We start from the raw sequence: 18,340 nt of genomic DNA on the forward strand, positions 1-18,340 counted from the left end.
CGCCAGCCACGGAATGTGAAAATCTCGAAACAGCGGACATTTATCCATGAAAATTTGAAGAGGCAGCTGATGGTGTGTTTTGACAGAGAAGCAGCTCCATAAAGATAATGTAGAAGTCCAATTCCAAGGTGAATGCTGCACATTCATGTATTACTTTCTAAAACTACTCTAGCTAGTTTTTTTTATCGAAAAGTTAGTATTTATTTTTGAAAAAATATGTTATAGGTTGATTGGCAACACTAAATTGGCCCTAGTGTGTGAATGTGAGTGTGAATGTTGTCTGTCTATCTGTGTTGGCCCTGCGATGAGGTGGCGACTCGTCCAGGGTGTACTCCGCCTTCCGCCCGATTGTAGCTGAGAGAGGCGCCAGCGCCCCCCGCGACCCCAAAAGGGAATAAGCGGTAGAAAATGGATGGATGGATGGATGTTAGAGCTTAAATTTATGCTGTTTTCGGGGAGCCAAGCGCAAATTTCTATTTGTTACAATGAGCCACAAAAGTTTAAATTAAACTTGTCTTGTGATATACCAATATACAAACCCCGTTTCCATATGAGTTGGGAAATTGTGTTAGATGTAAATATAAACAGAATACAATGATTTGCAAATCATTTTCAACCCATATTCAATTGAATGCACTACAAGGACAAGATGTTTGATGTTCAAACTCATAAACATTATTTTGTTTTTGCAAATAATAATTAACTTAGTATTTCATGGCTGCAACACATGCCAAAGTAGTTGGGAAAGGGCATGTTCACCACTGTGTTACATCACCTTTTCTTTAAACATGTTGTGATCCGGCTTCCGGATCACACATTTCTAGTATGTCCGGTCCCCTTTTGTATTGTTTTGATCATGTTTTGGACTCTACCAATCCCATTTGTTAGCGCACTTCCTTGTTTTGTATTGTCACCATGGCAACCTAATTACGCCTCCTGCACGGACTCACTACGCACACCTGGTTTGAATTATTTGTGTTGTATTTAAGACCACCTGCTACCTTAGTTCCTCCTGGCTGTTTCGTTTGCTCACGCAACAAGTTACGATTGTTATTCCTCGTTATTTTCACTCTGCTAAGTTTTAGCTTAGCTTTCCGCGCGCTCGGCTCGGGCTGCTTACGGACTTTTGAACTCTACCCTTGCTACAAGTAGCATTTAGCTTTTCGTGCGGTGGCATGCCTTTTCCTTTGTCAAGTGTTTTGTTGTGTTTTATTATTAAATCTGGTTCCTACCTCCACTCCTGCTTGCTCCCGTCTTTGGCCTCTTGGGGCCGACACCTCCGCGCATCACAATGCGCCCACCAAATCGTAACAAAACAACACTCAATAAACAGCTGGTAACTGTGGAAACTAATTGTTGAACTTTGGTAACTGTGGAAACTAATTTTTGAACTTTGGTAACTGTGGAAACTAATTGTTGAACTTTGAAAGTGGAATTTTCCCCCATTCTTGTTTTATGTAGAGCTTCAGTCGTTCAAAAGTCTCCGCTGTCGTATTTTGCGCTTCATAATGTGCCACACATTTTTGATGCAGGCGGGCCAGGAAAGTACCCGCACTGTTTGTTGTAACACGTGCTTAATGTGGCTTGGCATTGTCTTGCTGAAATAAGCAGGGGCGTCCATGAAAAAGACGGAGCGTAAATGGCGTAAATGGCAGCATATGTTGTTCCAAAACCTGTATGTACCTTTCACCATTAATGGTGCCTTCACAGATATGTAAGTTACCCATGCCTTGGGCACTAATGCACCCCCATACCATCACAGATGCTGGCTTTTGAACTTTGCGTGGATAACAGTCTGGATGGTTCGTTTCCCCTTTGGTCCGGATGACACGATTTCGAATATTTCCAAAAACAATTTGAAATGTGTACTCGTCAGAAAACATGTCCTGCGCAAATTTCTATTTGTTACGAGGCACAAAAGTTTAAATTTAACTTGTATTGTGATATACCAATGTAGTTCCTACTGGTGGGTCCTACAGATAGTTTGTAGTTTAGTCTTTATTTGAAAGGACAATGCACAGAAACATTAAGCTCAAAGACGGATATGTTCGATACCAGATTATAACTAAATAGCTCATTTCCATCTGCAGTCCCTGGCTACCTAAATTAAAGGGATACAAAAATCATGCAAAAAAGTTATTACAATAAAATCATTCCATATCACGTAATCAAATGAAGAAAAGTCATACAATGCTCTTACTATACAATACAACCACATCTCATTTACATCATCACACAAAGACAATACATGCTCTTGTTCACATTTGTCATCATTTGTAAAAACAACCATGATTTTAACACACACACTTCACAATTTACAACAAAAATGATGTCATGGATTAATATAATACACATTCAATCAATCAATCAATCAATGTTTATTTATATAGCCCCAAATCACAAATGTCTCAAAGGACTGCACAAATCATTACGACTACAACATCCTCAGAAGAACCCACAAAAGGGCAAGGAAAACTCACACCCAGTGGGCAGGGAGAATTCACATCCAGTGGGACGCCAGTGACAATGCTGACTATGAGAAACCTTGGAGAGGACCTCAGATGTGGGCAACCCCCCCCTCTAGGGGACCGAAAGCAATGGATGTCGAGCGGGTCTAACATGATACTGTGAAAGTTCAATCCATAGTGGCTCCAACACAGCCGCGAGAGTTCAGTTCAAGCGGATCCAAGACAGCAGCGAGAGTCCCGTCCACAGGAGACCATCTCAATGGAGGCGGATCAGCAGCGTAGAGATGTCCCCAACCGATACACAGGCGAGCGGTCCATCCTGGGTCCCGACGAGCGGTCCATCCTGGGTCTCGACTCTGGACAGCCAGTACTTCATCCATGGTCATCGGACCGGACCCCCTCCACAAGGGAGGGGGGGACATAGGAGAAAGAAAAGAAGCGACAGATCAACTGGTCTAAAAAGGAGGTCTATTTAAAGGCTAGAGTATACAGATGAGTTTTAAGGTGAGACTTAAATGCTTCTACTGAGGTAGCATCTCGAACTGTTACCGGGAGGGCATTCCAGAGTACTGGAGCCCGAACGGAAAACGCTCTATAGCCCGCAGACTATTTTTGGGCTCTAGGAATCACTAATAAGCCGGAGTCCTTTGAACGCAGATTTCTTGCCGGGACATATGGTACAATACAATCGGCAAGATAGGATGGAGCTAGACCGTGTAGTATTTTATACGTAAGTAGTAAAACCTTAAAGTCACATCTTAAGTGCACAGGAAGCCAGTGCAGGTGAGCCAGTACAGGCGTAATGTGATCAAACTTTCTTGTTCTTGTCAAAAGTCTAGCAGCCGCATTTTGTACCAACTGTAATCTTTTAATGCTAGACATGGGGAGACCCGAAAATAATACGTTACAGTAGTCGAGGCGAGACGTAACAAACGCATGGATAATGATCTCGGCGTCTTTAGTGGACAAAATGGAGCGAATTTTAGCGATATTACGGAGATGAAAGAAGGCCGTTTAGTAACGCTTTTAATGTGTGACTCAAAGGAGAGAGTTGGGTCGAAGGTAATACTCAGATTTTTTACTGAGTCACCTTGTTTTATTATTTGGTTGTCAAATGTTGAAGTTGTATTATTAAATAGAGGTCGGTGTCTAGCAGGACCGATAATCAGCATTTCCGTTTTTTTGGCATTAAGTTGCAAAAAGTTGGCGGACATCCATTGTTTAATTTCATTAAGACACGCTTCCAACTGACTACAGTCCAGCGTGTTGGTCAGCTTTAGGGGCATGTAGAGTTGGGTGTCATCAGCATAGCAGTGAAAGCTAATACCGTATTTGCGTATGACGTCACCTAGCGGCAGCATGTAGATGCTGAAGAGTACAGGGCCAAGGACCGAACCCTGGGGAACTCCATTAAGTTGATCTGTCAAACATAGTGGCCACCTTAGTGACCGTGTGAGCAGCTTTGATTGCTCTAAAGCCACTTTTAAACTTCAATTGTAAATGAAGAGTAATCCGTTAAACTTTTCAAGTTTGTTGTGAGGTTGTTCCATTTCCTTAAAGGGGAACATTATCAGCAGACCTATGTAAGCGTCAATATATACCTTGATGGTGCAGAAAAAAGACCATGTATTTTTTTAACCGATTTCCAAACTCTAAATGGGTGAATTTTGGCGAATTAAACGCCTTTCTGTTTATCGCTCTTTTAGCGATGACGTCAGAATGTGACGTCACCGAGGTAACACACCCGCCATTTTCATTTTCACATTACAAACACCGGGTCTCAGCTCTGTTATTTTCCGTTTTTTTGACAATTTTTTGGAACCTTGGAGACATCATGCCTCGTCGGTGTGTTGTCGGAGGGTGTAACAACACTAACAGGGAGGGATTCAAGTTGCACCACTGGCCCGAAGATGCCAAAGTGTCTGCCGCCAGACCCCCATTGAATGTGCCGGAGTGTCTCCACATTTGACCGGCGATGCTAAGGCAGACATGGCACAGAGATGTATGGATAACCTGCAAATGCATTTGCAACGATAGTCAACGAAATCACAAAGGTGAGTTTTGTTGATGTTGACTGCCAGCTAATCGATGCTAACATGCTACGCTAATCGGTGCTAACATGCTATTTACCGGCGGTGCTAAAGCAGACATGGCACAGAGATCTATGGATAACCTGTAGATGCATTTGCAACTATATTACGTTTCCTTCCACCCACATTTAATGCGAAACAAACACTTACCAATCGTCAGATTTAAGTTGCTCCAGTGTCAAAAGATGCGAAAGTCCTGATCGTTTGGTCCGCACATTTTACCGGGCGATGCTAACGCAGCTATTCGGCCATGCTATGGCTATGAATTTGCTCAATGGCTTCAGTTTCTTCTTCAATATTTTCATACTCCAACCATCCGTTTCAATACATGCGTAATCTGTTGAATCGCTTAAATCGCTGAAATCCGAGTTTGAATCCGAGCTAATGTCACTATATCTTGCTGTGGTATTCCCATTGTTTGTTTACATTGGCAGCACTGTGTGACGTCACAGGGAAATGGCCAGTGTCTTCGCAGAAAGCCGAAAATAAGGCACTTTAAAGCTTTATTTAGAGATATTCCGAGACCGGTAAAATTTTGAAAAAAACTTCAAAAAATACAACAAGCCACCGGGAACTGATTTTTATTGTTTTTAACCCTTTTGAAATTGTGATAATGTTCCCCTTTAAGGCTTTATATGTTAACAATAATAACAGATAGTTATTATTTTGTTCCACAGAGCTCCTGTTTAAATAGTGACACCTCACACTACCTCTAATGCTGTTTGCCTTACAGACAACCTCGCTCACGTTTGACGTTTTCGCACATTTCCTGAAAGCCGACATCATTTATCAAGAAGTCTGCGGTTAACCTTTTGGCCAGCAATAGTGTTGCCTCGTTCAAAATTCTACACGCGTGAGCCAAAATCATCTCCGAACCCACCGACTACTTTCAAGTCTCTTCAAAACTCTAGGAAGTCGCTGTAATTACTGTTTGTTTTTAATCTCACTTCCTGTCAGCGTGGCTCGCCGTATCATTACTACAGTGACCACCCCCACCTCCGTCCTCCCCCCGGACCTGCTACGTTTACTTTTGTTCTTTTTTTTTTTTTTTTACCTTCCCTTTACAATAGCAGTTGGATGACAGGAATATCAGCGCTGCAATGGGAGAACTTACAATAAAACATGTCAAGAGGACACATAAATGAACATGAGCAAGATAAGCTTCTGGGTCCCTTTTAGGCCTGGGGTCAGCAACCCGTGGCTTTAGAGCCACATGCGGCTCTTTAGCGGCGCCCTGCTGGCTCTCTGGAGCTTTTTCAGAAATGTATGGAAATGGAAGAAAAAAAAAATGGCGTGAAAAATATTTTTTGTTTTAATATGGTTTCTGTAGTGGGCACCAGGTAGCCCGTAAGGACCAGATGAGTCGCCCGCTGGCCTGTTCTAAAAATAGCTCAAATAGCAGCACTTACCAGTGAGCTGCCTCTATTTTTTAAATTTTATTTATTTACTAGCAAGCTGGTCTCGCTTTGCTCGACATTTTTAATTCTAAGAGAGACAAAACTCAAATAGAATTTGAAAATCCAAGAAAATATTTTAAAGACTTGGTCTTCACTTGTTTAAATAAATTCATTTATTTTTTGACTTTGCTTCTTATAACTTTCAGAAAGACAATTTTAGAAAAAAAATACAACCTTAAAAAATATTTTTTTGATTTTTAAACACCTTTTTACCTTTTAAATTCCTTCCTCTTCTTTCCTGACAATTTAAATCAATGTTCAAGTAAATACATGTTTTTATTGTAAAGAATAATAAATACATTTTAATTTAATTCTTCATTTTAGCTTCTGTTTTTTCGACGAAGAATATTTGTGAAATATTTCTTTAAACTTATTATGATTAACATTTAAAACAATATATATTCTGGCAAATCTAGAAAATCTGTAAAATCAAATTTAAATTTTATTTCAAAGTCTTTTGAATTTCTTTTCAAATTTTTGTTCAGGAAAATCTAGGAGAAATAATGATTTGTCTTTGTTGGAAATATAGCTTGATCCAATTTGTTATATATTCTAACAAAATGCAGATTGGATTTTAACCTATTTAAAACATGTCATCAAAATTCTAAAATTAATCTTAATCAGGAAAAAATACTAATGATGTTCCATGAATTATATTTTTAATTTTTTCAAAAGGATTCGAATTACCCAGTTTTATTAATACTAACATAGAGTTAAAGGTAAATTGAGCAAATTGATACACACTTAAATAAATCGCCAGAAATAGCCAAACTGGTTGCCCTTCGCATTATTTCCTGCTTATTTCAGCAAGACAATGCCAAGCCACATGTTATAACAGCGTGGTTTTGTAGTAAAAGAGGGCGGGTACTTTCCTGGCCCGCCTGCAGTCCAGACCTGTCTCCCATCAAAAATGTGTGGCGCATTATGAAGCGTAAAATACGACAGCGGAGACCCCGGACTGTTGAACGACTGAAGTTCTACATAAAACAAGAATGGGAAAGAATTCCACTTTCAAAGCTTCAACAATTAGTTTCCTCGGTTCCCAAACATTTGTTGAGTGTTGTTAAAAGAAAAGGTGATGTAACACAGTGGTGAACATGCCCTTTCCCAACTACTTTGGCACGTGTTGCAGCCATGAAATTCTAAGTTAATTATTATTTTCAAAACAAAATAAAGGTTACGAGTTTGAACATCAAATATCTTGTCTTTGTAGCATATTCAATTGAATATGGGTTGAAAATGATTTGCAAATCATTGTATTCCGTTTATATTTACATCTAACACGATTTCCCAACTCATATGGAAACGGGGTTTGTAGGCTAATATAGCTAATTAGCCACTTATTGTCACGTGTTGCCATTTTTTGTAACACTTATATAAGTCTTTTAATTTTTTGCGGCTCTACACCGATTAGTTTTATGTGTTTGTGGTCCAATATGGCTCTTTCAACATTTTGGGCTGCTTTAGGCGTGTGTGTGTGTGTGTGTGTTTTCATGACGTTATTTAGGACTTTAGATAAAGACAAAGCAAAACACTTTTCATGGGAAAGCCGCCCACTTCTTTTTAGAATATGTTGATAGTGAACAAATAATGCTGAAATTGACTTCATGTTTCTTCAGGGTTATGTCATAAAGTCAAGCGGAGCAGCCCAGAGAGGGTTAACACAAACATGGCTACGTTCCCTCCTACTGATCTTAACCAAGCGCACACACACACACAGGCTGAACACACACTTTTTTCTTTTTCCCCCTCCTCAACAGAGTCCGGTGCCAGAAAGGGAGGAGGGGCGGCCGGTCGCGAGCGAACCCCAGCTGTCGTTGGCTTTCGAGCACAGAGTCTTGTCCGTCCCAGCCGTCTTCTCGTCTGGCCCAGTCGCTCCATGGGACTCCAGAGGTGGACCCCCGGCACAGCAGCACTGTCCTCCATGGCCTGCCTCCACGTGGAGAGCCCCTCCATCTGCAGGGGGAAGTTCAAATCAGGTAACTTTACGCGGCGCTTTTTTTTTTTATTGAGATTTTGTGTATGGGTGCAAAGATGATGACAGTGCATGCTGGCCGGGGGGGTTTGTGATGAGTCAGACTCCCCCGAGCAGGAAGTGACAAGGCAGAACTTTAGCTCTTTGGCAGACATCATTTTCTGTTTTAAGAATATGACGGACCTATGACCATGACTGTCATCAGACTTTTACTGTACAAACATACTGCAGTGTTTACTTGGGGCGCACGAAAAATGGATTCACATCTGAATCCCGATTCTTATTCATCATTATTCTAAATCGATATATATATACATATATATACAAACCCCATTTCCATATGTGTTGGGAAATTGTGTTAGATGTAAATTTAAACAGAATACAATGATTTGCAAATCCTTTTTAACCCATATTCAGTTGAATATGCTACAAAGACAACATATTTGACGTTCAAACTGATAAACTTTATTTTTTTTGCAAATAATCATTAACTTTACAATTTGTTACCAGCAACACGTGACAAAGAAGTTGGGAAAGGTGGCAATAAATACTGAGAAAGTTGAGGAATGCTCATCAAACACTTATTTTGGAACATCCCACAGGTGTGCAGGCTAATTGGGAACAGGTGGGTGCCATGATTTGGTTATAAAAACAGCTTCCCAAAAAAATGCTCAGTCTTTCACAAGAAAAGATGGGGCGAGGTACACCCCTTTGTCCACAAACAGTTTAAGAACAACATTTCTCAAAGAGCAATCGAAGGAAATTTAGGGATTTCAACATCTACGGTCCATAATATCATCAAAAGGTTGAGAGAATCTGGAGAAATCACTCCACGTAAGCGGCATGGCCGGAAACCAACATTAAATGACCGTGACCTTCGATCCCTCAGACGGCAATGTATCAAAAAACTACATCAATTTCTTAAGGATATCACCACGTGGGCTCAGGAACACTTCAGAAAACCACTGTCACTAAATACAGTTCGTCGCTACATCTGTAAGTGCAAGTTAAAGCTCTACTATGCAAAGCGAAAGCCATTATCAACAACATCCAGAAACGCTGCCGGCTTCTCTGGGACGGCATTGTATCAAAAACCGACATCAATTTCGAAAGGATATCACCACATGGGCTAGAGGAACACTTCAGAAAACCACTGTCACTAAATACAGTTGGTCGCTACATCTGTAAGTGCAAGTTAAAGCTCTACTATGCAAAGCGAAAGCCATTTATCAACAACATCCAGAAACGCGGCCGGCTTCTCTGGGCCCGAGATCATCTAAGCTTCCCAAAAAAATGCTCAGTCTTTCACAAGAAAGTTGTCCACAACTGCGTGAGCAAATAGTCAAACAGTTTAAGAACAACGTTTCTCGAAGTGCAATTGCAAGAAATTTAGGGATTTCGACATCTACGGTCCATAATATCATCAAAAGGTTCAGAGAATCTGGAGAAATCACTCCACGTAAGCCGCATGGCCGGACACCAAAATTAAATGAACGTGACGTTCGATCCCTCAGATGGCATCAATCTCTAAAGGATATCACCACATGGGCTCAGGAACACTTCAGAAAACCACCGTCACTAAATACAGTTTGTCGCAACATCTGTAAGTGCAAGTTAAAGCTCTACTATAGCGGTATAGCTCGGTTGGTAGAGTGACCGTGCCAGCAACTTGAGGGTTGCAGGTTCGATTCCCGCTTCCGCCATCCTAGTCACTGCCGTTGTGTCCTTGGGCAAGACACTTTACCCACCTGCTCCCAGTGCCACCCACACTGGTTTAAATGTAACTTAGATATTGGGTTTCACTATGTAAAGCGCTTTGAGTCACTTGAGAAAAGCGCTATATAAATATAATTCACTTCACTTCACTACTATGCAAAGCAAAAAACATTTATCAACAACATCCAGAAACACCACGGGCTTCTCTAGGCCCGAGATAATCTAAAAAGGACTGATGCAAAGTGGAAAAGCGTTCTGTGGTCTGACGAGTCCACATTTCAAATTGTTTTTGGAAATATTCGTCATCGTGTCATCCGGACCAAAGGGGAAGCGAACCCTCCAGACTTTTATCGACGCAAAGTTCAAAAGCCAGCATGTGTGGTGGTATGGGGGTGCATTAGTGCCCAAGGCATGGGTAACTTACACATCTGTGAAGGCACCATTAATGCTGAAATGTACATACAGGTTTTGGAACAACATATGCTGCCATCCAAGCGCCGTCGTTTTCATGGACGCCCCTGCTTATTTTAGCAAGACAATGCCAAGCCACATTCAGCCCGTGTTACAACAGCGTGGCTTCGTAAAAAAAGAATGCGGGTACTTTCCTGGCCTGCCTGCAGTCCAGACCTGTCTCCCATGGAAAATGTGTGGCGCATTTTGAAGCGTAAAATACGACAGCGGAGACCCCGGATTGTTGAACGACTGAAGCTCTACATAAAACAAGAATGGGAAAGAATTCCACTTTCTAAGCTTCAACAATGATTGTCACACACACACTAGGTGTGGCAAAATTATTCTCTGCATTTGTCCCATCACCCTTGATCACCCCCTTGGAGGTGAGGGGAGCAGTGAGCAGCAGTGATGGTTGTGCTCGGGAATCATTTTTGGTGATTTAACCCCCAATTGCAACCTTCAAAGCTGAGTGCCAAGCAGGGAGGTAATGGGTCCCATTTTTATACTCTTTGGTATGACTCAGCCGGGGTTTGAACTCACGACCTACCGATCTCAGGGCGGACACTCTAACCACTAGGCCACCGAGTAGGTCAAACAGTACAAAGCAATAACAATATATTAATAACTCAACGTTGCCGGAACGTCAATCTCACACAACACACAAAATAAACACGTAAAGCTCACTTTATTAAGTTATTCCTCATCCACGAATCCCTCAAATTTGTCTTCTTCCGTGTCCGAATTAAAGAGTTGGGCAAAAATTACGGTATCCAACAGTCTCGTCAAAGTCGTCATTAATCGAGTCAATGTCGCTGACAACTCCTGTCTTCATGAAAGCTCGGACCACAGTTTTGACTGATATGTCAGTCCAGGTATTTACCATCCACTGGCAGATAGGTTTATTCAGGTGTACTGGAGAGGAGGCTACGCCGGATAGTCCAACCTCGGATTCAGGAGGAACAGTGTGGTTTTCGTCCTGGTCGTGGAACTGTGGACCAGCTCTGTACTCTCGGCAGGGTTCTTGGGGGTGCATGGGAGTTAGCCCAACCAGTCTACATGTGCTTTGTGGACTTGGAGAAGGCATTGGACCGTGTCCTTCGGAAAGTCCTGTGGGGAGTGCCCCGAGAGTATGGGGTATCGGACTGTCTTATTGTGGCGGTCTGCTCCCGGTATGATCAGTGTCAGAACTTGGTCCGCATTGCCGGCGGTAAGTCGGACACTTTTCCAGTGAGGGTTGGACTCCGCCAAGGCTGCCCTTTGTCCTTGATTCTGTTCATAACTTTTATGGACAGAATTTCTAGGCGCAGTCAAGGTTTGATGGCTGCAGGATTAGGTCTCTGCTATTTGCAGATGATGTGGTCCTGATGGCTTCATCTGGCCAGGATCTTCAGCTCTCACTGGATCGATTCGCAGCCGAGTGTGAAGCGACCAGGAAGAGAATCAGCACCTCCAAGTCCGAGTCCATGGTTCTCGCCCGGAAAAGGGCGGAGTGTCAACTCCAGGTTGGGGAGGAGATCTTGACCCAAGTGGAGAAGTTCAAGTTCCTCGGAGTCTTGTTCACGAGTGAGGGAAGAGTGGATCGTGAGATCGACAGGCGGATCGGTGCGGCGTCTTCAGTAATGCGGACGCTGTATCGATCCGTTGTGGTGAAGAAGGAGCTGAGCCGGAAGGCAAAGCTCTCAATTTACCAGTCGATCTACGTTCCCGTCCTCACCTAAGGTCATGGGCTTTGGGTCATGACCGAAAGGACAAGATCACGGGTACAAGCGGCCGAAATGAGTTTGGGGCTCTCCCTTAGAGATAGGGTGAGAAGCTCTGCCATCCTGGAGGAACTCAAAGTAAAACCGCTGCTCCTCCACATCGAGAGGAGCCAGATGAGGTGGTTCGGGCATCTGGTCAGGATGCCACCCGAACGCCTCCCTAGGGAGGTAGTTCGAGCACGTCCGACCAGTAGAAGACCACGGGGAAGACCCAGGACACATTGGGAAGACTATGTCTCCCGGCTGGCCTGGGAATTCCTCGGGATTCCCCTGGAGCAGCTGGACGAAGTGGCTGGGGAGGGGGAAGTCTGGGCTTCCCTGCTTAGGCTGCTGCCCCCGCAACCCGACCTCAGATAAGATGGATGGATGGTGCTAAAACTAAACTAAGCTGTATTTTCATTCGCACTTTAATTTTGCTAACAACTAATTTGAAAATTCCTCTTATTTATTATTCATTGAAATACAATGTATTTATTTTAGTACTGCACTATTTTATGTAAATGTATATTTCATCTGTTTTTCTTGAGTACTTTCTCTTGTAGTATATTTGATAAGAAATTTAATTTTTTAAATTTTTAATCAGCCTGACTGAAGCCCTGATCATAATCTTTGAGATTAACAAATATTTGACAATGTTTATCCTGTTAAACTGTAAATAGACAATGTCTAATTATTGAATGCGATCAAAATTAAGACTAAGCTTACCAATTTTGAGTGGGCCCCGGTGCCGTATGTAAAGGAAAAGTTGGGCTCCAAGATCAAAAAAGTTAAGAACCCATTGATATAATACATTGCGAGAATCGGCTTGAATCTGAAATCGATTCTGAATTGAATTGTCACCCCAGGAATCCGAATCATATCGAATCGTTAGTTGCCAATAGACTCACATCTCGTGTTTACCACAGGCCTGCAATCTATTTGTGGTGGTTGGTTCTATTTGAGTGTGTGTGAGTTACTCTGCAAAAGCAAATAAACATTTTGGGTTTTATTAGGTTAAAAAAATGGCATAAGAACTGTGGCTGTAGGCAACTTTCATGGTGTAGTTTGTTTCTATAATTAACTCCAAAAGATGGCATAAGCTGCATTTAGGGCAGGGGTCCCCAACCTACGGCCCGCAGGCCGGATCCGGCCCACAAGCGTCCAAAATCCGGCCCGCGGGAAGTCCCAAGTTGCCGTGACTTCCCTCAGACACTGGCGTCAACACACCCCTCCGACTATCAGGTACTATTTAACCCGCATAGCTCGGTTGGTAGAGTGGCAGGTTCGATTCCCGCTTCTGCCATTCTAGTCACTGCCGTTGTGTCCTCGGGCAAGACACTTTACTCACCTGCTCCCAGTGCCACCGACACTGGTTTAAATGTAACTTAGATATCGGGTTTCACTATGTAAAGCGCTTTGAGTCACTAGAGAAAAGCGCTATATAAATATAATTCACTTCACTAAAACACTAGCAACACAATAGAAAGATAAGGGATCTCTCAGAATTATCCTAGTAAATGTGTCTAAAAACAGTTGAATCGCTCACAATGCAATCGCCTTTTTTTTTTTTTTTACTATATTTATTTATTTATTTATTTTTCTAGTCCTTTGCTATCGATATCCTCAGCCACAAATCTTTCATCCTCGCTCAAATTAAGGGGGAAATTGTCGTTTTCTCGGTCCGAATAGCTCTTTTTGTTGGAGGCTCCCATTATAAGCAATGTGAGGATGTGAGGAGCTCTCACACGGGTGATGTCATCATCTGCTACTTCCGGTAAAGGCAAGGCTTTTTTATTAGTGACCAAAAGTTACGAAATTTATCGTCGATGTTCTCTACTAAATCCTTTCAGCAAAAATATGGCAATATCGTGAAATGATCAAGTATGACACATAGAATGGACCTGCTATCCCCGTTTAAATAAGAAAATCTTATTTCAGTATGCCTTTAAATTGTAAAAAAAAAAGGTAGCTATTTCATATATATATTAGTAAAACATTCATTTATAGTCATTATATTACATTAATGTTTAAATTTTAACAGACGGTCCAGTATACTACAGTACAGTAAGGTTGCGGCTTCACTTTATTAGGAATTTTTGCCTAAATTAGGGAATTTCCAAGCATATAAAAAAACAAGTGTTGTCATGATAGCAATAATTGTGTACTGGTACCAAAATGTGTTTTGATATATTTCCAAATAAAAGGAACCACTCAAAATGTCCTTATTGGCTTTATTTTAACAAAAAAATCTTACGATACATATTTTTGCAATCAATCAAAGAACAATTTTGGCATTAAATAAGATATTAAACACATGGGACAACTTCTCTTTTAGTAATAAGTAAGCAAACGGGTTCCAAAGGCTTTTAATTTGGCTGCAGACGTATGCAGGAACATATTGTATCATTTCACAATGTGTTACTTTAGCAAAATTATGAGGGACAAATGCATGACACATGGCACAAAATGGATGATTAATCTACTTGTTTATTTACTGTTAACATCTGCTTACTCTCTGTGGTAACATGTTATTTCCGCATTACTGCTCAAACGTAATAAGCACTTATTCTTCTGTTGTTTGGATACTTTACATATGTTCTGGGTGATACTACAAATGTGGGTATCGATTCAATACCAAGTGGTTACAGGATCATACATTGATCATGATTCAAGTTCTCCTCTGTCCAGGAACATGATTCCTGATTTTATAAACAATAAAGAAAATGACAGAAGATTTTTTTTCGATAGTAAAAGATATCGATGTTATCATATACGGCTCTTGTACTTGATATGTATCGTTACAGTAGATGTTTGTGTAGATTCATCCATTTGTTTACGTTCAGGAACATTAGCTCTCTGTTAGCAGTTAGCTATTCCTTGTCATAAAGCAGGGGTCTCAGACACGCGGGTCGCAGACGTTATTTTGCGGCCCCCAACTTAATATGAAAGTTTAATTTCATTTTAATTTACCTTGAACAAGTTGAAAAACTTATTCGGGTGTTACCATTCAGTGGTCAATTGTACGGAATATGTACTGTACTGTGCAATCTACTAATAAAAGTTTCAATCAATAATGTTAGTGCGGCCTGCGAGTTTTATATTAATGGCGCTTGACAGCGTTTTGTTATTTGGGTCCAAAATGGCTTTTTCAGCGTTCTGGGTTGCCTACCCCTGCATTAGTGGAAAAGCGGCGAATGAGGGAAAGCGACAGAGACGTTGCCATGGAGATGAAGGTTTTCTTACGTGCCTTGCTGCAGTCACACCCCGATACCTGTCCGTCAGTAATAACAGTCCCCGATAACCTGGAGCAATTCAGACCGTTATTCAATCAATCAATTAATGTTTACTTACATAGCCCTAAATCACTAGTGTCTCAAAGGGCTGCACAAACCACTACGACATCCTCGGTAGGCCCACATAAGGGCAAGGAAAACTCACACCCAGTGGGACGTCGGTGACAATGATGACTATGAGAACCTTGGAGAGGAGGAAAGCAATGGATGTCGAGCGGGTCTAACATGATACTGTGAAAGTTCAATCCATAATGGATCCAACACAGTCGCAAGAGTCCAGTCCAAAGCAGATCCAACACAGCAGCGAGAGTCCCGTTCACAGCGGAGCCAGCAGGAAACCATCCCAAGCGGAGGCGGATCAGCAGCGCAGGGATGTCCCCAGCCGATACACAGGCGAGCAGTACATGGCCACCGGATCGGACCAGACCTCCTCCACAAGGGAGAGTGGGACATAGGAGAAAGAAAAGAAGCGGCAGATCAACTGGTCTAAAAAGGGAGTCTATTTAAAGGCTAGAGTATACAAATGAGTTTTAAGGTGAGACTTAAATGCTTCTACTGAGGTGGCATCTCAAACTTTTACCGGGAGGGCATTCCAGAGTACTGGAGCCCGAAATGAAAACGCTCTATAGCCCGCAGACTTTTTTTGGGCTTTGGGAATCACTAATAAGCCGGAGTCCTTTGAACGCAGATTTCTTGCCGGGACATATGGTACAATACAATCGGCAAGATAGGATGGAGCTAGACCGTGTAGTATTTTATACGTAAGTAGTAAAACCTTAAAGTCACATCTTAAGTGCACAGGAAGCCAGTGCAGGTGAGCCAGTACAGGCGTAATGTGATCAAACTTTCTTGTTCTTGTCAAAAGTCTAGCAGCCGCATTTTGTACCAACTGTAATCTTTTAATGCTAGACATGGGGAGACCCGAAAATAATACGTTACAGTAATCGAGACGAGACGTAACAAACGCATGGATAATGATCTCAGCGTCTTTAGTGGACAGAATGGAGCGAATTTTAGCGATATTACGGAGATGAAAGAAGGCCGTTTTTGTTTGTTTTATTGTTTGATTTGCATTTCCTCACACGATGAACACTACATATATTTCTATATGACACCGGATAACACTCCGGGAGCCGTCACTTTTTTGCGCTCGCTATCCAGGTACTTTTCCGGCTGTTATCCGCCAACAGCCGTGTTGCTGTAGGGAGGAAAAGCGTAATGACACACATTGCGGAAATAACATTATTCTCCGTGCGTCGGCTAAATACAAATATATTCCACAACCCCAAACATGTCTTTTTCAAATTCTGCAGTGAAGAAAAAGCTTAGTGATGAGCAAAGACAATTCCGGGAAAAGTGGGGGATGCAATATTTCTTTGTTGCAGCCCTACGTGTCTTATTTGCACAGAGAAAGTTGCGGTGCACGAGGGATACAATTTGAAACATCATTATATAACTAGACATACTGAGGAGTATGCAACATTTTTTTAAAGAAATATTTTCTTGCGGCCCAGCTTCACCCAGACTCTGCATCCGGTGGCTCCCAGGATAATTGGGTTTGAGACCCCTGTCCTAAAGGGATACTTTCACGAAAACTTAGATTTGTTGCCATGGAGGTGAGGATTAGTGATTTAGAAGTAGCTAAAACACTGCGGATGGTCATTAGCCGCTAACTTGCTATATTTTAAAGCACCGCACGTAGAACGGTGTTGCTAGTGTTTATAGCTTCACTTTTATCGTTTTTTTAAAGGCCTACTGAAACCCACTACTACCGACCACGCAGTCTGATAGTTTATATATCAATGATGAAATATTAACATTGCAGCACATGCCAATACGGCCGGTTTAGTTTATTAAATTGCAATTTTAAATTTCGCGCAGAAGTATCATACTAAAACGTCGCGGTATGATGAAGCGTGCGCGTGTTTTCACCGTTCACAGCTATAAGTCGTCTCTTTTCATCGCATAATTCCACAGTATTCTGGACATCTGTGTTGCTGAATCTTTTGCAATTTGCTCAATTAATAATGGAGACGTCAAAGAAGAAAGATGTAGGTGGGAAGCGGTGCATTGCGGCCGCCTTTAGCAACAAAAACACAGCCGGTGTTTCCATGTTTACATTCCTAAAAGATGACGGTGAAGCTTTACTTTGGAACAGAGCGATCAAGCGAACATGGTTCCCTACCATATGTCAACCGGCAGGTTTCGGTGAGAAAATGGTGGTAGTAAGTCAGTTCTTACCGTAGACATGGGCGGAGAGCTTGCTTTGTTCCTCCTGCACCTGTCAAAGAGGCAGCTGCGACTCTCTTGCCTCCTCCCACCGGCCGCCCCTGACCGTCGGATGCTTCCACCGTTGAGGAGGGGAGAAAAAAAAATCTGAAGTTGGCCCGACCGGCTGCTTTTGCCTCGTCTAGAAACGTGGCTTCCCTCAGAGACACTGGCGGTCACCACACCCGTGGCCACACCCCTCCGACTTTCAGGTTGTACAGGTACGACCATATAATCTCAGTAAAACACTAGTAACACAATAAGCAGATAAGGGAATTATCCTAGTAAATTTGTTTAATAACATCTGCATCGCTGTGCCGTCTAGTTTTGTTTTTCTTTCCTTTTTTCTAGTCCTTCACTCCCACTTTCCTCATCCATGAATCTTTCATCCTCGCTCAAATTAATAGGGAAATCGTCGCTTTCTCGATCCGAATCGCTCTCGCTGCTGGTGGCCATGATTGTAAAAAAAAAAGATGTGAGGATCTCCACAACCTGTGACGTCACGCGCACATCGTCTGCTACTTCCGGTACAGGCAGGGCTTTTTTATTAGCGACCAAAAGTTGCAAACTTTATCGTCGATGTTCTCTACTAAATCCTTTCAGAAAAAATATGGCAAAATCGCGAAATGATCAAATATGACACATAGAATGGACCTGCTATCCCCGATTTAAATAAGAAAATCTCATTTCAGTAGGCCTTTGAGTTAAAATACGTTCATTCTCCCTCCTCTGTCTCTACGCCGTTTTCGCTGTGTTGACTCACCTGCGCCTCGGCTCATATTAGCAGCAATGTCACCACGGTGCGCTATGTCCATGAAGAAAAAAAGTACCGGTATTTTTCCAAAGCAGTATCAGGCGATATGGACGAAAATGTATATCTT

At 42.1% G+C, this 18,340-nt stretch overlaps 1 protein-coding gene across 4 annotated transcripts in view; it reads left to right on the plus strand.

Moving 5' to 3' along the window:
• The window catches only part of mrtfbb (myocardin related transcription factor Bb), a 257,515-nt gene that overhangs the window by 184,334 nt on the left and 54,841 nt on the right, over positions 1 to 18,340 (plus strand). For all 4 annotated transcript variants that reach the window (XM_061905325.1, XM_061905324.1, XM_061905328.1 and 1 more), the window contains exon 3: positions 7,776 to 7,994. In XM_061905325.1, the coding sequence (XP_061761309.1) occupies positions 7,776 to 7,994 (219 nt within the window). The remainder of the gene's footprint in view (positions 1 to 7,775; positions 7,995 to 18,340) is intronic.

The sequence above is a fragment of the Nerophis ophidion genome, linkage group LG07, assembly GCF_033978795.1.
Source record: "Nerophis ophidion isolate RoL-2023_Sa linkage group LG07, RoL_Noph_v1.0, whole genome shotgun sequence".
In the NCBI taxonomy this organism is placed as follows: domain Eukaryota; kingdom Metazoa; phylum Chordata; class Actinopteri; order Syngnathiformes; family Syngnathidae; genus Nerophis; species Nerophis ophidion.